This window comes from Numenius arquata, chromosome 15, assembly GCF_964106895.1.
Source record: "Numenius arquata chromosome 15, bNumArq3.hap1.1, whole genome shotgun sequence".
NCBI classification, from domain to species: Eukaryota; Metazoa; Chordata; class Aves; order Charadriiformes; family Scolopacidae; genus Numenius; species Numenius arquata.
Window position 1 is genome coordinate 10,765,459 of NC_133590.1, and position 24,379 is coordinate 10,789,837.

Genomic DNA, 24,379 nt, shown 5'->3' on the forward strand with positions numbered 1-24,379 from the left:
TGCCAGTTGTGATAAGGTCCCACTGAACAGTACAAAAACATTTCTGGGAAGGTTTTTTCTGTTGTTACAGCAGTAGTTGTGTTGAATTTTACAGAGCTCACATGCTGAAGTATCAACAACATCCGGGCAGCCTTGAGTGAGTTGTTTAGCACCTCCCTGTACCTAAATAACAGCAAGTCACGCACTCTCAACTTGCGTAAATCAGCCATCTGGTTTTTAATAGACAGAAACTATCTCACCATTGACATCAGTGGAGCTGGAAGAGTTTCCACCAACCACCCGACTTCCTTTTTCTCCAGTCCTCCAGCTCTCAATTCCTTTTCTAAGGTTTCTTTTTTTTTTTTCCCCAGCTTCAATAGACCCTTTTCCTTGTACCAAAGAAGTAGGGTCTGACACCTGGACATCTCACAACTCTCCCTCGTGGCTATTAGTTAAAAACTCCTCCACAACCTGTTCCACTTCACCTTACTAAAGGCTGTGAGGAAGCCGATATTCCAGAAGCCTCAGAGCTAAGGCCCACATCTTTTGATGGAGCCCATTAAAGCCACGGGGAATCACATTTTGAGGATCAGTAGATATCTGATAGAACTCTGGCAACATGCAGGTGGTAGGACCAATGAATAATAATGCTGAAGAGGAGAGCTCAGGCCCCTGCAAGGCAGTTAACATGTAGAAGAGCTCCTTCTGCACCAGCTGTGCCAGCATTTAAATGCTAGATCATGTTTAGCAGCACCAAACACACTAGTTCCTGCTTCATTTTCTGCACCTACCAGTTGCCTTCAGAGTTCAAGGAATTATACACCTTTCTCCACCCAGCACTGAAATAGGAGCTAATATCCATTCCCCTTAGCACATGGAGGTCCATGTTCCCAGTCTAGGTTGTTTTCATACATATTTTGTCACCCTTATTTGTTCCAGCATGACCAGTTTTGGAGTAAAGGCTTTTCTTGATTGAGGGCAGCAGAATATGATCCCCAGAGATTCGTCTGTGGCTAAACTGTGCCACTTTCATGATGCAAGAGTCTGGGAACATATTCCTAGAACACGGGCTTTTTTGAACAAATCAGAAGAAAATAAAATTAATTACATCAAATAATTCTATGCTTCAAATTCATAACTATATTTAACAACAACGTTCAGCATTATCATCAGCTATCAAAATCAATGAAGGTTGATTCCAATGGGAGCGCTGTCAGACAAAAACTGACCCTGGGACCCTAAGTACAGTACAGCCGAGATGATGTCAGTATAGGGAGATTTATTCACTTTCTCCTTCTCTGTATTTTTTCTCCTTCTCTGATTCTCACTTTCTCTCTCTGTAGGAACCTCATCCTTCCTTTTACTCCCACCTCCCTGCCCCATTCTGCCATTCTCACAATTAGCCCTATACAACCATTCATGGAGTTGCACTCCAAACTGGATCAGTGAAAGGAACTGCTTTAAAAATAAAACATTTTTTCCTTTAGGAAGAATAGACTGGAAAGGAAGGAGCAACTGCTCAAACACCCCAGAGATGGGAAGCCTGAAGTCTTGACCCCAAAGGCAGGCAGTCCAGCCCAGGGTGTGAGATGGGACACAGATCTTTAAAAAGCCTGCTAAAGGTATGACACGAAACAGCAGCCCCGTGGAGCTTGGAAAAATGTGCTGCTGCTTGACAAAACACACCCAAATCCCTTCTCTGAGCTGGTCTTTAAAAATTAAAGTGACCTAAAGCAAAGCTTATTTTAAAATTATGTTTGTTAGAATAGAGAAAAAAAAACATAACGAGAAAAGCAAAGGAAATAATTCTTAACAAGGAGTATTCTGTGATGTCGGTATTTCCATGGGAAAGGCCCTTGGCATTGCTATGGTGAGAGTGGAGGACATCTTATAAACATATTTCTATAAAGAGAAAAGTATTCAAATTGGAAATGCCTGTCTGGCTGCCTCTCCCCCTTTGCAGCTTGTGTACTCCTTCCGCAGATAACAGAGAGGGCAACTCTTGTTACCAGGCTGCTCCCAACCTTCTCTTCATTAACTTCGGGGAAAAATAAACGCTCCATGCTACATTCTTTGATGGCAATTAGAAGCCGAATCATGCAACGCACCAATGCTCCAGTGTTCCTTGGGTGTTTACAGTTTATACCTAGTTTTGTTTAGGGGTTTCTTAGAAAGCTATGCTATTGCTGAGAGTAGCTGGGGGAGCTGGTGACATACTTAGAATATAATTGTGGGAAAGGCAATTTAATAAATTCTACAAATGAGGAATCAAAGCTTAAAGAAAGAAAACGATCTCAATTCCCCCAGTTATGTTGGGAATCTTTTCAGTTCACAAAAGGATATAATGATTTTTCCTTGTCTCATCAAGCAGTTCTGGTAAATGGAGGGGGTTCCTAGTTCGGAATTACTGGTCTCTAGCAGTAGGGACCAACTAACATTTGAGCATTAAGGAATGTCCTAGAAGGTGAGCAATCAATTCGCCACACAGCCTTAAAATACCATAAATACATCTAGCCAAGAGATTCTACAGGCAGCATTATACTTTATTCAATATCTAGATTTGCCGTTTGGAACGCATGAATATATTGGTCATTTCAGATTGGTTGCCAAAAAGGATGAACAAAATTCCTCCCTCTGCTATCAGATAGAGAGCAGTTAGTTCTCATTTGAGTAAGAATCCTTATTTCCTATCTATCTTTACTCTTATATTACATGAATTTGCGCTCAGTTACAACAACAACAACAAAAAAAAAGTTGCAAAAGGATAGTTCATTCTGAGACATAAGAAATACAACTGCTCATTTCAGTCCGTGGTCATTTTATGTTGACCTTGAGTCACTTCACCTGTATGAGCCAAGCAGCCAGCACACCTGGGAAACTCCAAGAGAAATGAACGCACTATTTCAGTTCGGATGATGATTTAAGAACCGGCATGCTTCTCCAATTTGGAACTCAACCAACATCTTGGCATGACACTGTCTTTTTACTCAAACACCTTTCTCCTCCCTCAGATTGTGCCCATCTTATTTATGAACATAACCAAAGAATGAGCATGGCAAGCACCGCCACATGCAACCTGCAGAGCTCATTTTATATATAAAATTGGCTGTTTGCGCTTCTTACTATCTGTTTAACTCTCATGCTTTTTTAAGGAGGAAATGTTAAATTCCAGATCTGATTCCAAGCAAAGAAATAGAAAAACTCTCACCTCTGTTAAACACAGTCCCAAGGAAACCGGGAAGACAAGATTTGATGGTATAATAGACACAGCTGGAGGCAGATCAAAGCAACACAGGCATTTTTCAACAAGAAAGATGACAACCTTTCTCAAATGAAATTAGGGCTTCCACTTACTCTTGTGATGTTTGGAACATCTGCATTCAATATCCCATTTTTTTACCCTCTCAGTAGGACAGATGGTAATGAGGTACCTAATTCCCACTGGCTTTCAAAGAGATTTAGGCACCTGCCCCGCATTTGTTCACGACTTCTTTGTCCACGACATTTCCAGCAATGACAAACTGCACACAAACCAGGAGGTTCCGTTTGCCACTTTGCTGCCAGGTTGCAGTTGGCCCTCGCATAAATCACTCAACCGTTGTATTCCTCTTTTTAGCCACCCCGTTTGAGAAGTAAAAAACCCACTTCATATTTAAAACTTTTTTTTAAATGCTCTGAGCTTACACTAGAGGCACATTATAAATACACGCATATCTAAATCACCAACATTCAAAAGTGACAGGAAAAATACTTGTTGGTGGATTAACGACAAATGATCAATACCAAACAAAAATCTACCTGGGTTTTGCTGAGGTCATTTAGCACTGTACGGTTCCCATGAAGTAAATATTTTCGAAAGTGGAGAATGCTCTGAGATTAAGCAATACATTACATTTTTTGATCAAATGCCAGAAGCCATTGGTGAATAGGAAACAGACATCAGTAATTACAGTTCGTACTTCAACTATTTCAAAACCCCTTGCTTCAATGAGCAAGTATTAACTGGACAGACACTCCTTCACAAATTAGAGGTTGCTAAGGCTTATTACACACCATACTTATCTTTGAAACTTGTCCAACAGAATTAAACTAAAAAAAAATAATGATACAGATTATGGTTGCAGGCAAAAAACTATTAAAACTCTAGCAACTATATATATGTTTTTATCTGTCAAACTGTCCCTGCAGCCACTCTTTGGTTTAGGAGCTCAGGAATGCAGTATTAAGAAACACTAGTAATTGTATTAGGATGGTGTAGTCAAAATTCAAACTGGCTGTATTTTGTTACAGAGGTTGATAAAAGAATTTATTTCTTGATTGTGTAGGCCTTAGAACACAACAGAATTCCAAGACCATGAGTCTAGACTATCTCCAGAGGGGAGTAGAAATGGAAAAGTATGACACCAACATGAGTGAGAAGCGTATGACAAGGAGTGTCTACACTGCTTAGTGAAGGGTGCACAGAGACAGAGACATCAACTTCACATCGACCAAATCTATTGTAAAACCAAAAGTAATCCGGATATCTCAGTGTTTTATAGTACCTGAGTAATAAACTCCATTAAGAGGCCTTACCAGCGCTAGCTTTGGACCAGGCCAGGTAGCTCAAGATACAACCCTTGTTGAAAGAACGATGGGTAATTTCATGGTAATTTCATTAAGTTTTTCTGTATACTCCAGAGAACCGCACTTGGGAAGCTACAAGATTTTTTTCCTCAAATGACTTAAGACTACTCAGGATATCCAAGAGAGTACCATGGCTATAGCTGGAAGAAATGCAAAATCATGGTGGAGGAAAAATTGGGGCAAAACTAGTGTGTGCATTTAGGTTTTTCAAGGCTTCTGAGGGGTAGGAAGGAGATTAGACAAGGCTGCCTTTTCACTGTTGCCCAACCCAAGATACCACCAAATAAGCTCCTAATAAATATTTAGCTTCACAACAGATTTGCTCTGAAATTAATGATTTAAGTACATTCCTCTGGATACGTAGTTTCAGTCAGACGAGGAGATAGTACAGACTTTTCATTTGCTAAAAGAATTATTACATCTCAAATTTAGTTCAGTATAAGAGATTATATATTTAAGCTGATTAAAAAGGTTTCGGTTAACTGAAACAAGCATTTGGATTGTTTTAACACTGCTGAGAACCAGGAAAAGTTAAATCTCAGAATGCAGTTTGACTTGTTTGGCCAAAATTCACAGCACAGAGAAAAAATACGCTAAAACAAAAAAAGTGTCAGGAATGCAAGACCTCTTCGAATCAGATCAGCAATTTAGGAGGATGTTTATTAAAGGTACAGTTATGAGTTCATTTTTTTTATTATGTATTCAGATGACCTCTATAAAGCTGTATTAGGCTTTTGTATTTTCCCTGCTAATCAGGTATAAATGGTATAATTCAGGGAATTAACTAATATTCTAAGCGAGTACTTTCAGGAGATCAAAATACTTGAAACGTGATCATTTTTAAATTCATTGCACAAGTAACCCAATGCCCAGTATTCTGCATATTTCCCAAATAGTTACATTACTAATGGCCTAACATAAAACTAATTGGCTATTTTAAGTGAAAAATATTACAGGTGGCTGGGTATGCACTGCTGTCTAAGATCTGGCAAGTTGTCAGACAATAGCTGGGTTTTGAGGCTTTGGATTACCTTTAAATCACATTTTCATATCAAACAGCACAGAGCCTTAAGATCAAAATCTATCTTTGACTAATAAATACTGTTACTATTAAGAGCAACTATTACAAGAAAACGTATAGCCTCTGTTTAATATACGCTACTTTTAAATGTTTAATGGAATAGTGCTGATGTTTTCAGCACAAAATTATCAGCATCCTTCTGCTTTTCAGTATGTAACAAGCAGAAAGGTCAACTGTGTCTAACGCTCATCTGCCAGCTGCTTAAAAAACAAAGAAGTTACGGACAGAGAACCTGGAAGTTTTGGACAGGAACATTTGGAACTGAGAAAAATCTTGATGAAGGTTCATGGTGCAATCTGTTTATCCAAGTAAACATGCAATTTAACTTCATATAATCACAAAGAGATATCACTTGTTTCCTTCCACACCAAAGTTTCTGAAGATAATACAGTTTGTAAACCATAGTGTGAGATTTATGATGTTATACTGCAGAAACCTGTTTAGCCCCTGATTTACAATCCTGGCAATTGTATTCAACTCTGTCATCGTAACTAATTACAGCTAACTGCAGATTACCATATTGCAAACTCTCATCTTTGTGAAAGAAATATGATGCTCTGCTCAAAAAGAAAAAGAATCAAACATCCTGAGGGCTAATGAGCAAAAATGCACTATTCCATGTTGGACTGCAAACCTAAACTCTTCGAATTGGTGCCGTAAAACTTCAAATTGCTATTTGTTGGCAAGTTGCTTTAGCCCCAAGTACTTACATAGTAAATCACCATTACGCTAATACCATACCTTTGGCCTGAAACATATTAATCTTGGTTAACAATAACTGACATTTACATTACCGATTCAATTCAGGCATTGTGGTGACTAAACATACACGCAAGAGCTTCAGGGAGAAAAGTTATTAGTTCTGAATGTGTCCTTGCTTTTCACTGAGAACAATTTTAAAGAAACATTATCATCAATTCCTGTTATAATCTTATAACATAAACATTCAAATCCTAATTGATCTGTAAAACATTTGACTTGGAGTAAAACCCACATTTGTTTCTTGGGTGCAGTTAACTGTACAATGTAACATAATCCAGATATGTTTCAAGATACGTATTTCTGTACTTTATCTGCTCAAAGAAACTGGGACTTTTAAAACTTGAGTTCTTGGGAAGGCAAGGAAAATGGGACTTTGAAATATTCTGAAGAACATGGCACCAGGACATGATGAATAGTACCAGGTCCTCCCAGGAGAGGAAGGATGGACTTTTTCAGTCAGTTTTTTTTTCTGTTTATATTTACTAAGCCCATAAATGCATAAATAACGATGTTTTTAAACAGGTAGCATGATTTTGCTTTTCTTTATTTAGTGCCTCCCCAAAATTTCAAGCAACCCAGGAAGTGGTACTTACTGCAATCCGTCTGTATAACCTTAGCAGGAAAACTTACCCTTCTCCTTATACCCACACATTATAACTGCTCTGCAGCACAGAACACATCTGGGCCAAGTATTTTATTCCAACTTTAGAGAGTTCTCTACCAGACTCCAAATGCATTATCTTAGATTTTAATATTCTGGAGGAAAATACCATATTTAACATACTATTGATGTTTAGATAGTATTTTTCTTATGTTATGAGAGCGCCAAAACAAGATACTGCAATCTAACACCATTCAAAGAAACACAAGGAATTTATGTGTTGGGGTTTTTGTTTGTATTTAGATTTAAGAAGTCGCTGACAAAGATCCTTCAAGCAAAACCAAGTATTTGACTCCTGAGGAAAACACGCTGGGTTACATGTATCCCATGTTGCTTTTTGTTTCCCATCTTTTCTTGGCTTCAAATCTGAAATAGAGCACAAAAACCATGTTAAGAACCATGAACATGTGTGTTTCAGGTATTCAATGATACTATTCTTAATAAGAACAAAAATAAACACTTATTTTTAATACTAAATAAATACATGATAAAGTATACAAAGTAATAAGTATAACCCAATTAAGACATGAAGGCAAATGTAGCCATATAATACTTTAATTCTGGTAAAGCCTCTCTACTTAAGTTTGATACACTGCTAAAAAAAAAACCTACAAAAAACAACCCCAAACCCAACAAGGTTAAACTAAACAAATAAGATTAGCACAAGCCTATTTCAACTAAGAAAACACTGAACTGAGATTGTATTGTATGCAGTTAGTGCCAATGAAACCACAAATGTTTAATTCCATACTCAAATGACTTACCCCCAAGCAAGCTTCTTTCTCTTTCGAGCTTCTTGGGCAGCCTCCGCTTCTTGCTTGGCTTTTACAAAGTTGCGGCAAGCAGCAGCTTTGGCAATTTTCACACCAAGCTAAGACATAAAAAGGAACAAAGGAAAACTGAATAGATGCAAATGGCTCATACGAAATTTAAGCCTCGCAAATTACTTGGTCTGATATTGTTTCTCAAAAGTCAATAGATATTAAAATATCTTTCAAACATTAGGCTGATGCCGTACTATTAGATCAGACAAGCAAGAACATCTATTGAGAGAAATACAGAGGAGTAGGATGCTGAAGCAAGCAATCCTGTTCACCAAATCCTTTATTTTTAAGAATAAAAGCAAAGGGCAATAGCTCACTAGATGCTTTTGCTTGTTTGCTCTTTAAATAAATATATAGACATGGATACACACACAGCTTCCATTATTAAGACCAGTCTGTGACCTCAGCTGTGCTAACACAACAGTATCAGGTCTTACCCATACAAAAACCACCCAAAAAGATAGTTTTGTACATGAAGAGCTGCTACTACCACACATTTTCCAGTAGTACCAGTAGTCATGTTTTACTCAAACCATCCAGCAAGTAAACAAAGCAGCGTCCTTAGAGTCCATCTGGCATTTAGTCTTCACATTACCAGCTTTTGAGCTATTAGTGTGATAACATGCATGCTTTTCAAATTAGGTCGTAATAGGCTATCGGTGAATACGACTCTACTTTCATAAACTTACACTGTGAGAACTAAATTCACTTTAGTGAATGTCAAGGGTGAGATGAGTGGGAGAACGAAGAAAAAAAATATGGAAGAATGTACTGTGAACTATGACCAGATTATTTTCCTTAATCAGCATTCATAACTGCTTCATTGTAGTTATGTTTTGTGATTGCTGTCATGAGTCGACATTATCTGTAACTAAATTGTGAATTATGGAACAATTTGGTCTCAAAAGTTACTGCTTTTCTCCAAGACAAACAAGCGATTCATTTAGCCAAAACTGCTACAAACGGTGATGTGGACAAACATGTTTTCTTCCTATCCAGCCCAAACCGAATGAAGTTCACTAACATGGTTCTGACTGGATATTCTAAGTTTTCCCAAAATGTCATGGGAGCATCACACAAGAGAGGGATGGGAGACTCCTTAACACTTTGGTTAAAGTTCCATTATTAATGGTAATCTGCGGCATCTATACAGGCAATTCTTATTTACTCTGAGAGACATTTTATCCAGATGAGACAGAACTGAAGATGCACCTTCAGGTGTAGGGGCACTGACACATCTACAACTCTCCCATCAAACACCTACCCTGTAGGTAGGCTGACACCCTCATCGTTTTGTTAACAAAGCAAAACAAAACAGCTATTCTATCTTATTCTACTTTATGGGCCTTTCTGGGTTCAAGAATCAAGCAAGCAGCCTTTCTGCGGAAGGCTTGGAGAGTCTACATGCAGCAAACACAACATCAGTTTGTGCTTTCTTTGAGGCTCTGAACACTGGCAACACAAACACTGAGTTGAAAGATAAGCATAGTATTTCAAAAGGAAAATGTGCAAAATAAATAACGCTAAACAATTTTTTCACCTACTATTTGCATGTATTGTAAGGTCATAATAAATATGTACCAACAGAATCATCTTGATGCACAAAATAATTCAAGTGACCAGGTATTTCAAAACTTTTATATTATTACCTACATCATTTTCCCCCGAGCAGTAACATGTAATCAGCAATTCAATGCCAACACCTGAACTGCCAAATCTCAAGTCAAAGACTAGAATATAACATTCTCTTATTTGCATTGTCACTTAACATTTAAGGGCAGCTATAAAAACGCTTATGAAAACTCACCTAAAATATTCAAAAATATTTACTTGTTAATTGAAACAGGACTAATTATTAGCTTAAAAAAATAAAGCAATCTGATGGCTAAAGTCAGTCAATCAGCAGAGTCATGCCTTTATTTTTGAACTGTATTTTACCTCCTAACATACTTCAAAATGAACTCTTATGATGTGATGAGTAACAGCATCTCCTTAAAATATATTCTAGTGTATTGGACACTTCTAGTATATTGGATACTTATTCACATATAAATATACACAAGTGAGGTCTACACAAGTGCTGCAGAAAAATCTTTTGATCTGTATTTCTTGGAAGACAGAATGAATTCTTCCATCTCTGAAAAGTATAGGAAAAAATGGGATAATAAGATCCTTTACAGTGTATGTGGAGGTAAAAGGAGAAACATTCTGCAGCATTAATGTTATCATTTCTAGGCTAGAGTCAAATTTTCAAGACTTGAAAATAAATGTCGCATATAAACACACACACAGACATTTCAGTCAGACTAAACGTCTTCTGTTCCCACCCACACCCATACATACATCTTCACTCCTCCCCTTCCCCCAAAGAAATCCATAAAAGCTCGGTCAATGGGTTTTACATTTAAAAAAAAAAAACCCCACATTTCAGGTCATCAGATAACTCAATAAAATACAATCTTAAAAGAAGTAAGAAAGCATGAATAAAAATATATACAACAATTTCTTGTGTAGTCAAAGTATCAGCATTTTCCATATAGAACATCCAATATTTTGCTGCATTTTAATTAAGGTGTCTAAACATTATCACAAAGAACTGCAAATTGGTCAGAGCACGCAGTAAGGAAAATTAAGCTCTAAAGGCTTTTTATCACCATATTTCAGGAACCAAGGGTGTAAAATGTTCTAATTTGGGATATATTAAAAGCCATAAAAGGTCTTTCAAAAAGATTAATGGTACTTTGCTTGGATTTAAGATAAGGGCTTTAGCTGGTTGGAAAAGCAGGGCCCTGGCTAGACCCTTGAGGCATTCATCTTTACAGCCACTTGGAAGATTTGTAAAAGCGTCTGCATAACCTCAAGCAAACGCACTGCGACATTTTTTTTTTTTAAATTCCTTTCAATTTTACAGGTTTAAAGTGTGTAAATCATATTGGGTAGTAAAGCTGATATAATGGTTCATCCTTGTAACACAATATATATATTTTTAAGACAAACTTAAAAAAACAACTTGGTTTCTACAGGGCAAAGACCTTTCCATTTTGAAGTTGACCAATAATCACGTCAAATCTCTTACTCTAGATGTTTAATGTAGCGTAAATGAAAATTCCTTATCCGTTATTTTTCATAAATTTTCTACTCATCTGAAATTGTTACCTTGTAACAAATTTCTGAAGCTTTGCTTCTTTTTGAACAGTTTCAAGGCATTTATTTAAAAATACCAATTATCATACTTTAACTTTTTATGAAATAACAGGTCTCTATGAAAAATATTTATGCCATTCTCTTTTGTTCTTTAATTAAATGAAAACAGATGTTTTCTGAAGTAAAGCGGAACCATTACTGGAGTACTTAAAGTGTTAAGGTCTTTAATTTTTATATCAGTTTGGTCTACAATTCCTGATTGTCTTTACTCAAGCTCAACATTAATGTCAAGCAAGTTACCTAGGAGACGAAAGAGATCAAAGAGACAAAAAACCCTCAAATGTCTGATTAATCAAGCCTGCAAACAGCTTATTTCTTTTAGCCTGCATGCAAGTATGAAAATGAGATTCTGGGAGCCGTACATTGTGCAGATTTGTTCATTCTTATCAGAACAAAGCCAGCGGCAGCTTATTTCATGGATCATTGGCACTGTCATCAGTGCTACACAGAACGGGTGACAGCTCCTCATTTTGAGGCTTGAACAAAATTAGCAAAAAGTCGGCACAAATTAGCCTCTCATCTTTTTAGTAATATGACATTATTCATTTACTTTTTATCCAATTTTTAATTTTTTCCTTGTCAGCTATCCCTTTCTAGTGTTTCTTGCACAGCATCATAAAACACTTTTAAAACAAGCAAAGAAATGGCTGAAGTTGAAATAGTATGTAAAGTTCAGGCAGAAGAGTAAACATTTTTATTAAGTTGCAACAGCATCTACTGTAACTTCCAGAAAACTTCCTTGAAAACCCAGGCGTTTAACACAAAATATCATAAAGCAAAGACTTTTCATTAAGATAGCACTGTGCAGTGTCAACCCTGAGAGATCCAAGGAACGAGACAACAGATCCAAGAACTGCTCCAGAAATATTTGGGTGTGATATACAAAACGCTAACCCTACAGAAGCTCTACCAAAGCATCTCTATTCAAACAGGTCCTGAAACACCCTACGATCATACCCAGAGAAGCCAAACAGCCTTTTAATACAGTGTTACAGTTTCTCATCAAATATGAATCTAGTTATTTCAGGCTTGCCTTTAGCAATGATTTTCTCCTTTTATGTTATGGAATGTTATCCATTGCTGACGTATATAAAATATATAAAGCAAACAAGAATACCGAGTGGATTTTGCAGTGAAAATTGTCCCCTTTCAATGATGTGCTCAACTTCCACTGTAAAATACTTTGTAATATCTTTGTTGTATTTTTATGCTGTGCATTACAACATCAATTTATATTTGGATGACACAGTAATGGAGCAAGGACAGAAAACTGTTCTAATATTAAGCTCTTTGCCAGATTCAGACATTTAAATGCAAGTAACTTCTTCCATTCATGAGAAAACACAGCATTAAAAAATTAACTGTAAGCTGTTAGATGCTTTACACAGCCCCCTTATAAGAAAGGCAGTTTTAAAAAAAGAACTGTAGTACTGTTTTCAGCAATTTCTTTATCTCTGTTCTTCTAAGTAAGAAAGCTTATTAACAAGCTTTGAACTTAAAATCACATTTACAATAATGTGCCATCAACAGTTTTATAAGCTAATTAGAAAAAAAGATTAATTAATGACTGGCTGCTAATAAAATGGCAATCATGAAGAAAGAAACCAAGGGTGCTAAGCTTCAACTACCACCAATTAAGAGCTAATTACAAACAAATTATATATGTGTTTTGCTGTGGGCTTTAATTTACTAAAATGGTTTTAATTAAAAGAGAAAACATGCTGATTAATTGAACTGCAGAAAAAATCTACAGTATAAACTGTGCTTTGTCTGTCTCTTTAATTAGACTTGTAACATCTGAAATCTTTTTTTAAGGTTTGTTAAGGAAAAGATATACATAATTAAGGGAGCATAAGAATGTAATTCTAGGTGATAACCCTGCCATGTTCCAAAGGTTAAAAGAAAACAACCTCAATGAAGAGAGATATTTGGAAGCACCTCTGCTAAGTGTTAGAAAGAAAATCCTTCAGAGACAAAAAAAATAAACTCTTCCTTTATTTTTTCCCCCCCCTCTTTCCCTGGGTCCTTCAATGGGCATGACTTCCAAATTACTTACTGCTTGGTTACATTCCATATACAATTGAATCAATCTCTTCAGGTACCTCAAAGCATTACGATGAATTGTGAATGCTGCACAGAATTCAGAAATGAAACCCTGTTTTGCCAATAAAAAAAAAAAAACAGAGTTTTTACCACATAGCGCCCATCAAGCACTACAACGTGTCCACCTGAAACAGCGATATGTGTGTGTCACCTCATGATCAATCGTATCTGACCCAGATTTTCCAAGGGAAAACAGCTTCCATTGAGAATGGTTCTCAATGTTATGACATACAACCTTGCTCATATACTTCCCATTCTAAATTTTGTGGCTAGGTGTTACTTACAGACAACAGATACTAATTTGATCATTAGAGAATGATCAAAACTGATGCAACAAATTTTGAAGACAACAGCAGGACTGATCTTGCTGTAACATGAGAATGATACCCCAGTGAATAGCTGACTAATTCCATTGATTACGATGTAGATCTTTCATTTAAGCTTGATTACAATGCCACAGTTTCCCTATAAATTGCAGGTTTTAAAAAGTGTTTCACAAAACGCCAGAAGCCACTAAGCTAAGCACTTCGAAACAGTGCTGTCAAAAAGCCTGTGCTATTTAGAGACTAACGACTCCCGTAATTTAGCACACTAAATTACAAAATATTTTAAAAGTTCCTCTTGACAGGTAAGTCTAATATGGTCAAGATTATTTTATCGTCTTCAAGTTACAGTCCTCAGGCTAACGCACTTTTAGACAATGTGGCACCCACCTACCAGGCAGCTAAGACAAAAACCACAAGCATAATGCAAAGTTTGACGATTAGTCAGATTAGGTCTTAGAATTTTTCGTAGTGCTTTCTTATGGAAATCATTGTGTGGTATCTCAGGAAGCAGAATGCAGATTTCTTATGGCTCTAATATTCCTTCTCTAGGGGAAAAACAGCTTGGAAAAATATTTTCAGGTTTTTATATTAGGGATCTTTAAAAATTATTTGGTTTAATTAGGAAGAGAACTTTTCCAAGTATCACTCCAAATTGTAACTGATTTACAGCAAAGTGAAATTACCAGTTATCTCCACACACCATCCTTACTCAAAAGGATAAACACCTCCAACTACGCACACAGTGCTCTAATTTATCAACATTTATTCTTATAAAAAACCCAGGCAGTTTCCCAGACACACAGTAGGAATAATTAAAGTACACTTCAAGATATTATTCCAAAAAGGCGACATAATTCCAAGTGTCTGTTCCCAACTTCACATTCAAGTACCTGCTACCATTAAACATCAACTCCCCTAATCTTGAGCAGCACCAAGAAAACCATTTTATCTCAGCCCAGGTAAGTGTCGCCATAAACAACTGTCACTCTAAAAGGTTCAGAATTTTTGGGGTAACTCCTACCTTAATACTAACATTTCTGTTGGCATCTCTCAAGTTAAACAAGTCATCATTAAATGCAGTGTTCAAACACTAGCTGTAAATATGCCATTCTACATCTGAAAAGAACAACTTTAAAATGTGAAGGACTCTCTGCCAATGCCGAAAGCCCTGGAATGTAATAACAAAGACAGCAACTGGATTACAATAATAAACCTGAGCTGTGCATGTTATAGCAGCACACTGCGATGAATTGCTAGTTATTTAATACCAATAGTACTATGTTGTAGGTATTACAGAAGTAATTCAGTCTTAACGGTGTGTTTAAAAATCCACAGTGAATTAAGATTAAGCAGTATGACACACTGTATTATGTTGATGCTCAATAAAAAAAATTATCAAAGTGTTGATCTTATATATTGAAAACGCACCACAGCAGAGATGCTCAAGCTGGACCGGATTCTAGAAGCCGAGTTACTGAGGAACTAAATTATTCTGTACAACGTAACACAGACATGCCTACACTCTTTCAGAAAGAATTTCACTAATATATAAAATAATGCAACCAAGAATTTCAGGATGACTAGAACTCTTAGAGAAGCAGAACACCCCAGAAGAGAACATGCTGTGGGGATGGCCAAGGATGCTACAGTTTGGGATCTGCTACCCTGGTAACTCCAAGTCCACAAACCAGGATGACAACAGAAGACAAAGGGTAATACTTTGTAGTGAGGTTTGCCAAGAGACTAAACTGAATTATCATCATCATCACATAAGCACAATTAATTTTTTTTACTAGAAATGCAACTGCCAATAAAAAAAAAGGGGGTAAAGCATTTTTAGCTTGTCTCAAAAGCTACCTATGAATCCAGACATGCAGTCACTAGTAAATACAGAGCCTCATGCACAAGGTACCCACGTTCTAACTTCTCTCACTCAAATGGTACTGGATTAAGAAGTTCTCTTTTAAAATCAGCATTTGTGCATACTCTTCAGAGCAGAAGAAAGCAACAAATAATATACTGCCCAAAGCCTCATTTCCAGCAGTACAATAACATTTTCCTTAAAGGACCTGCAACAAGTACCACATGGAAACCAAAGACCCAAAACCTTGAAGCGCTATCATTTAGGCTTTTAGGATGTAAATCTCAGTGATCCACTCACAGCTGCTAGATTATGCATATTGCCTAAATCATCACCGATTTTAAAGGAATCTGGTTTTTAAAAACCTTTTCTCACTGTGTCATAATGATAGCATATTGACAGCATCATTTTGGCATTCCTTTGCTTTTTAGGACATGTTTTTACTGTCTATTCTCATCATCTGTTTATTTTTGGCTTCATTTTTCTAAATACTGAAGCTGCCCTATCAGTTTCACAGGCTTATAAATGTTATACATCAAAAATTAGTTTCACTTATTAAGGCAGGAAACGGCTTTAAGAACTCTGGGATCTGTGCCTCAAAGCAAAAGCTTTATCAGCAGGTTCCAGTCACTGCTTCTTGCAAAAGAAAATGGTGCCGATTAAAAGCCCATACACCTGATTTCAAAAAGAACACCTACCCACTGAACATTTTTCACATGGTTGCGAGGGGGGCTGCATCCCAAACAGGAGGCAGCTGTTTCTCACCCACTCCCTGCCCCCAACCCTGCAACATTGCTCAAGAAAAATGAAAACTATACTTAAAGAGATGGAGTTGAGATAAAAGAACAATAATTCATCCACTTATTTCTCCAGACTTCAGAAGGGGTATACTTCAATACGGTCATAGCATAGCTCCATGCCTGACTTCCTCACAGTCTTGTGTTGCATTTGGAAGTTGGAGGGATATAAACAGCCACATACTTTAAAAATTAACTCACTTCTAAGTAGTATTATGTATAATGAGTTTTAAAAGGGACATTTCCTTAAACTGCAAAGAGAAGGAAAGTACCGATTGAATCAATACTATATAATATGAAAGCAGTATTTTATTAATTGTACTTGTATACAAAACTGATTTTCAAATCAACCTCTTCTATAATCAAACCCTTTTCTGTAGTTCTTCACTGGGCCAGAATTAGTCACTGTTAGAATTATTTCCTTAGAATAAAAAGTATTTCAAAAGATCTGTTAAAACAGCCAAACCACCAGCTCCTTAAAATCACAGAGAAAAATCTTGCAGTGGGTTTTGTAGCACATCTTTACAAGGGCAGAGAACCCCAGTGAATTCACATGGCTTCTGCCTCGACAGAACTCCTCATGAGATCAAGCCAGAGTCATTTGAGTTTTCCTTCTTTCAACATACTATTTATTCAGATAAACCCACTTAACCAAAACCAAGCCAAGGCTGTGAATACTAATAATGTTTCAACCATTTTGTTTTCAGAATTACAACATGCTAATATTTGAAAGTCAACAATTTGGAGCTAATGTTCCACAAATAATAATACATTGCTGTAGCACCTGGGATACGCTAGATGCTATACAATCCCATGGCTACTGAAATCAGATAACAGCTTATCATAAATATTACAAAACCTTAAAACTTCTTACATTAATTTGTTTTTATAGTCAAACAATTTGCACTAGAACCTCAGTATGTTTTATTGATTACAATACTCTAACCACTTTAGAGTAGATGGGATAATGACATTTGTGAAGGAGAACTGCAAGTACAACATGTTGTAACCATGGAAGGTAATATACAATATAACAGCATCACTGTGAGAAGCTGGTCAGGCTTAAAGGGAACATTAGGACACCATTCCCATCACTGTCAATAGCTGTTACCTTTGTGCATTGAAGTTTTGAGATCACTGGTGAAAAGGCAGGTAAAAGCATAGTCATTAGAACCCGCTCTGAGTGACTACACGTAAGACTTTAATAACTGTATAACAATACACACTAAGGAACAGTTAGTTTCACCTAACCTTATTTACAGAACCTTAAGAACCATATTTCCCATTTACTAAGGCTATCTATTTTTAAAGCCATCACAATATTGTATTATATTACATTAAAGAGATTTAAATCTGTAATTTTTGCATTAAAGCTTAGCTTGAAACCCTGTACTTAGGAAACATTTTAAGTATTTGTATGAGAATGAGAAGTATTCAGAATTTGTCTGTCTTGATGCTTTTCTAATACCTTTGGATTTTGCTAGTATATACAGTGGACAGCAAATTCCCATTAGCTCTGTGAAGACTGAGGATACAACATAGACAAATGAAAGCAAAAAAATATAATTAACTTCTAAAATAAATTTGGAATATTTATCTTTTCAATTATATAAATCAGATGACTTGAAAGTGATAGTTTCTCTACTCACCTCAAATAGTATTTATATAGTTATTTTTTCTTACCTGACTTCAAAACTATTCTGGCTATCTTTTTATCCTAATTTTCTTCCTTTGCATTTTCCCCCCTGCACACAAATAGCAGTGGGTACAACAGCCTTCATGGATTTCAGTTACGTACTTCAGCTGCTGCCACCTACCATATGTGCACCAATTTAACTACTTCTTATATGGATCTTCTTATATAAAACTGCAATCTGGTAGACTCCTCATCAGTTTAAGTCCTCACTCAGCACTACATAAATCTTTAAAGGGTCCACTTTTTCTAGCAAAGAACAGCATAGCCTTCATAAAATTACTCAGATACACCAACTAACAAGACAACATCTTGAAAAATGGGGTTTCTCTCACCTGATTTTTATCTTTTTTTTTTTTAGATATGCATTTATATTGTAAAAATGATGACGAGGAGAAAAAAAACCACATCCATTCATTCTATAAACATCACTCTAAGGCTACAGCACTATGCTTGACATCCATCTACCCCCATTCTTCTTCAGAATTCTTTTACCCGTTAACTAGTTACCACATGAATATACAGGAAAAAAGCACTGACACACAAGTTTGAGTGTATCTGTCTGTATTTGGGCACGTCTTGCTCTAAACTTGCTACATCTCTACCTTTCTTCAGGCCTCCCAAGCTTATTGGGGAGGGAATGCAAAGAAAAATCTGAAGCACAGGGAACTCACAGGAAGGGAACATCTTACTCCTGTTTTCTTGGCTTGCAACATGCAGAAAAATCAACAGCTCAACATAGAGGACTAGTTACTGACTCATCTGACTCGTGGAGTCAGCAGGAAGGCTTTAAAGCCAGGTTACTTGGGACCGTTCATGGTTATGTTCTCAATTCTTATACAGCTGTCCACACATTACTAGATCAGCAGCAAAATCCTTCAATCACTGACAGAAATCTGCTAAGGAAATGGGAAAGACGCCCCAAACAATTTTCAATGTTGTTTTAGTTAAGACACTTTTTGTACAAATGTACAAAACTAAAAGTTTCCCAAGAGCTTTTGTTAATAACCCACTTACCTCGCGAGTGGCTAATCTATCACTCAGCTCCTCAGCCTTATCAATGTCACCTTCAGCCACAGACTTCTCTATGCTAAGTTCAAGGCCAGACTAGAAAAAGAAAAGCAAATACCTTTAGGACAAAAAGAAATAACACGTTTAAAGGAAGCGTCTCCTTTCTAAAAGTATTTCTTTCATAAAATTCTTTATTTTAAGACACTGCATAAACCTGTAATTTCTATGTAACACAAATCACTGTCTATGTATTGTAATGGACAGTATAATTAAGAATTCACTGAAAGGCTGCCTGAGCACAAATCATTGCATTAGTTCCACCTTATGTGCAGGATAATACTGTAGGTTAAAAAAATTACACGGACTAGTTTATGCCTGTCACAATAAAATTTCATCTGAAGATCTGGCTTATCTCTTCCATCCCTGGAGCTTTCTACACAAAATGTGAAATATATGTGTCAGGTAACATGAAGAATGGCAATTACCACTGTATCGTTACAGTTTTAAGATCTTATCTTTATCCAAAAACTGAGTTCTGGCACAGTGCCACTCCACTGTGCTAATAAATTAAAAATTCTAGCAGTCCTATGGAGAACAATGAAAAAGCTTCAGAATTTAACCTCTGAAAATAAGAAAACAAATTTTATGATCAACATAACACATTTAACAACAACACTTACAAATAACGTAATCACAAAAAGTAAATATTTACTGGAAATTACATTTGGAAACTCCTGAAGGACTACAGAAGGGTAGCACAGCAGTAGGCATTGACTTCAGAATTTCACAGAAAAACTCACTCTCTCATAAAAAAAGACAATTTACAGCCTCACTAGTTTTAAATATTAGTGATGCTAAAGGAAACACATGATAGCTTCAAAACGTATACTTTTTTTAAAAATAAAAAGAAAGAAAAACGTAAACAGAATTCTTGAGAAACAGTGATCTGCAAGTACTGTACTTAAACTATTCAGGTGGAAGCTGGGAAAAAAACCTGGAAGCTGCAGTGACAGCCAGTTCTGTTAGATGTATTTTCTGAAATTAATGCAACATATATTCCACTAGTGATAAAGTCCCTGAACTTCCATGGAGAGCATCTGCCCCTCTTTGGGCCTCATTCCAGATCTATCCTGAGCAATTTCATGACAACTAAATATCCACCAGAAGTAAGAACTCAGACAGAAGCTAACAATGTCTCATGAGCTGCGTGCAGAAATTTACTTCAGGCAAATTAAAAATTTCTCATAAAGGCGGCTAACTGAACATTTGATGTCATAGAACTTACACAGGCCTTTACTAGAAAGGCTACAGAACAAACAGTGCTATCAAGAACTCACAATATAATGAGTTTCTTTACTCACCCATCATTCGTAACAGTTATTTCAAATATTATTACACAAATGTGTGTAATAATATTACACAATAGTATTTATGAACAGAATGTATTGTAAGCTCAGTAAAACTGTATGGTAGGTTTGGCCCTCTAATTCCTATAGCCACCGGTGTCAACTAAAGGATTTATGTGACATATTTTAAAGTTAAAACACAAATAATAGGAAAAAAAAAAAAAAAGAAGAGAAGAAAAAGTCAAACAATGCGTATGAAATGTTCTCATGATAATGGAGAACAAAACCAGACAGGAAACAGGCATGGATACTGTCTCAAAAGAAAGCATAGCAACCTTTCAATCCAAGTACAATTCATATGATATTGAAAAGGAAATTAATTTAAAATGTGCACAAAATTATCCTTCCTCAGAGTGACTTGATCATTTACTCATTTTTTAAATAGTCTCAGTTTTGTTCTTATCTCAGTTAAGGCTGGGTTCTTTTACTGCCAAGAACAAGCTGACATTGCTTTTATATCAACAGTCACCTTTTGTGGAGCCCTGCTATCCACAGGTGATTCGAATCTGTCATTGATTCCAAAGTATTGCGTAAGTTCTTTCCATTTATCTTCATATGCCAACTGTTGACTACTAAAAACAAACAAAAGTCATTAATATAACCAGTTGCCTTTCCACAACTTGTAATACTATTTCTAAAACTAAAAGAAATTCTTCCATTTGGCAGACATGCTCTTTTCACCCATCCAGAGTTTTTAAACAGAAGTGAAATTAATTAGTCCTTCCCCTCTGTAAGTGCAATTCCACCATCTTGAAAGCAAACTTATAGAATCATAGGAACATTTAGGTTGGAAAAGACCTTTAAAATAATCGAGTCCAACTGTAAACGTAACACTGGCAAGGAGGAAAAAGAAGAGGAAGAGGAGCAGGCTGAACAGCAGCTTGTATGCAATTACATGCAAAACATCATTACGAATAACACTAATACCATTTTAAGTTACATTAAATAATAAATTTGTGTGGCTCTTTAAAATCAAGCAATAAACTGCATGAAGCGATCACTGGTATCAAATTCAGCCTGCCCAACAGAGACACTGAACAACTGCAGCAGACATTTGACATGATGTTCAAAGTCAGGCTTTGGCCATGCATGTGGTCAAGCTTTTTACAAGTTTGCCTGATATTAAAAACAGACCTCAAATAATCACATTGACCTGGTTATACCTCTTAGTCACTTCATCGTTCTTTTTCTGTTTTTCTAAGGGGGGAAAAAAAAAAAATAAAAATCCAACATTACACAGTAATACCCGACAGCTTCCAGTGAAGTTAACAGAATTCTAATTGGTCACATTTCCTTTGAAAGATCGAGACATTAGGATTTTTACCCAATGATCACGTGGATTTAAACCATACAGCTATAAGACTTTTCATATGAAGAAACTCCTACAATAGCTGTGAAGAAGCTTTAACCAGAACACACAAAAGTCCGTTCTATAGAATTACTGAAATACACTTAGCAATTAGAAATCAGTATTAACTGAGTGAGTTCACCTCCTTTTAAAAAAAAAAAAAAGGACAAATGTATTACTTATAAAGTTTAAGTAGCAATTTACAATCTGGTCCTACAAATGATGTATACAACTGGAAAAACAATATCCCATGTAACAGCTAGAATGCATCTACTCAGGCATTCAAATCTTGGTAAAAAAAAAAAAAACAAAAACAAAACCACCATAACAAAACAACCTACACACAAAAAAACAACCACACCAAACCCCGCAAATCCCATTTCCAATGTAATTGATACTAATTCCATTTTGAGAAAATAAATTCTGTATTACATAAAACACCTTTTCTGCGGCGCTTTCTTTTTCGGCTTTTGTTTTCCTGATTTGCTTGGGTTTTCATTTCACGGTTTTTCTTCTGAAGCTCCAAAAATTTCTACAAGATTAAGAAAAGGCAAATCAGTATTTTATTTTTTTTTTCATTTTTAAAAAAACTGCATAACGTGCTGAGAAATGTTGTCCCAATCTCTTATTTATCCACAATATCTTATATCTATGACACTAAAATTTATGAATTGAGAACATTCAACTCTGATGGCTTTAAACTGGAACTGGCTCAAATCTTTCACCTCTCTCTGACTTTCTGCCCTCCCTAAGTCCCACGAAATTCAAACCTGACGGTTTTCTCACAGGATGTGTCAGTGGATACAGTTATTACTGGTTGATCTATTCAATGTATCGTTATTGCCAGGCTGGTAGTTTGTAATCCAAATATTTCTGACAGCATAGCCCATGCACAGCAGGCTACATACATGGACTGATGGATGGAGAAAAATACCTAGCTTTTGCAAATTCTTATTTTGATTCAAAAGCCTAAAACACAAAGATTGCTCTGTTTATTTTTTCAATCTTTACATGAAACAGGAAAATCAAGAGGTTATAAGCACCTATGAGTCTGAATGCCTGCAAATAAGTCCTACAGAAAGCAGAAGGGTACACCTCTGCTTTGCAGACAAGCATCACCAGTACAGTGACTGATATATTTAGCTGTAAATCCTTACTCGTGCAGAAACCAGTTACGAAGAAGCTCACAGTCCCTACACTACTGAAACCACAAGTCTTTATGCAACTGTACAGCTCCCCAAACACCTCTCTGCTGGTTTTCAACCACCACTGAACTAGGGGGAGAAAAAAAAAGTTACATTCACCTCCTGTCTAAATCTCTGCTCACCCTGCTTGAAACAATCCAAGGTATATTACAATGACTGCACTTCGATCATATTTTATTTCATTTCATATTTGTATATTGAATATTCAACACTGAGTTATTTTAATTTAAAAATTAGCCATTCGACTTTGAGTATGTTACATTTATGCCCTGGGCATTTGGAGACCAGTAACGATACCCACATTCCAAATATTTAAAGACACTCCAGAAGGGCACGTTTGAGATTCATTTTCTCCACCTGTCACTGGTATCTCAATGGGCTCACTAATGGCACTGCTTTCGGGTCGGTTCTCCTGGAATTCAGAAAGTTTCACCCTTTCAGTATCTTCTTTTGCATCTTCCTTTGAAAATGAACCACGCAATTCATCTCCATCATCAGAACTTAAGTCAACATCACTTTCATTCAGTCCTGGAGGTAAAAGTCCACTCCACATCTTCCAGTTTAAACAAGTCCAAACCACTGCAAGTCACTGCAAAGACACCAGAGTTACGCGAGCTGACCCATTCCAAGATAAAAACATAACCAGTCTGCAGAAGACAGAAACAGCAGAACACATCATCAGAAATATTTTAGTTTCTCTTGAGAAAAGTAACATCAGATATTTTAAGAAAAGCACATTATAAAGCTTCTAATAAATCCTCCTCTTCTCTCTGAAATAGTAGCTAAGTGCACAAGTTGAAGCTATTAGCTCTTTTTTTTTATTATTATTATTATTCCTTACTCTCTTAAGTTTTGCCACTTCCCATCTGTTTACCGCTTCTTTCCGTTTAAGAGCGATACGGCAGCGAATGCCTCCGCCTCCTCTCAGGGGCGGCGGGGGACGCATCTCCAGCCCTTCCCGGCGATCGATTCCCGGAGCAGCTCAACCGCCTCCCCCGGGCACGGCCGAGCTCCGCCGGCCCCCGGGGGCGAGGACGAGGCGAAGCGCCCGCCCGGGGGATGCGGTAGGCCGGCGAGGCGAGAGCGGCCGGCTCCGGAAGAAGCGGAATACCGCTCCAGACCGAGCGGGGACCGGCAGCCGGCACCCCCGTCCCGCGGTCTCTCCAGACCCGCAAACAGCCCTGACACCCCTCGCCACAGCCCCGACGCCGGTGTTTCCCCCGGGCCCTGTTTACCTGGCCGCCATCTTGGTACCGCCGGAACACCCCGCCCGCCGATTGGACTCTGCCCCACAGCCAATCAACGGGCGCTTTGCTGCCTTGGGTGCGGCCTCTCTGGTCTCCATGACAACCAGGCCGGGCCAGCGGCTGGCGACGCTGCCAGGCGGGGCGGCCTGCGCCGGGGCTGGGGGGCGAGGGACCGGCCTCGGCTCCTGTCCCAGCCCCGGCCCCCAGGGAAGAGATGCTGCCTTCCCGGGCAGGGGCTTCTCCCC

The 24,379-nt window shown here is 37.3% G+C and overlaps 1 protein-coding gene across 3 annotated transcripts; it reads right to left on the reverse strand.

The window, feature by feature from the left end:
* Window positions 1-4,910: 4,910 nt before the first annotated feature.
* On the reverse strand, window positions 4,911-24,162 carry FAM204A (family with sequence similarity 204 member A). 3 transcript variants are annotated; one of them, XM_074159004.1, is made up of 8 exons: window positions 24,123-24,162; window positions 23,189-23,534; window positions 22,124-22,214; window positions 21,498-21,531; window positions 20,804-20,903; window positions 18,935-19,024; window positions 7,874-7,980; window positions 4,911-7,475 (listed from the first exon to the last, which is right to left on the reverse strand). In XM_074159004.1, the coding sequence occupies exons 2-8, from the start codon at window positions 23,438-23,440 to the stop codon at window positions 7,424-7,426; spliced, it is 726 nt and encodes a 241-aa protein (XP_074015105.1). In that variant the 5' UTR covers window positions 23,441-23,534; window positions 24,123-24,162; the 3' UTR covers window positions 4,911-7,423. The 3 variants fall into 3 exon arrangements, with proteins under 3 accessions (XP_074015105.1, XP_074015104.1, XP_074015103.1); XM_074159003.1 differs by having other exon boundaries at window positions 20,804-20,906; window positions 23,189-23,476; window positions 24,123-24,159; XM_074159002.1 differs by having other exon boundaries at window positions 20,804-20,906; window positions 24,123-24,159.
* Window positions 24,163-24,379: the final 217 nt, after the last annotated feature.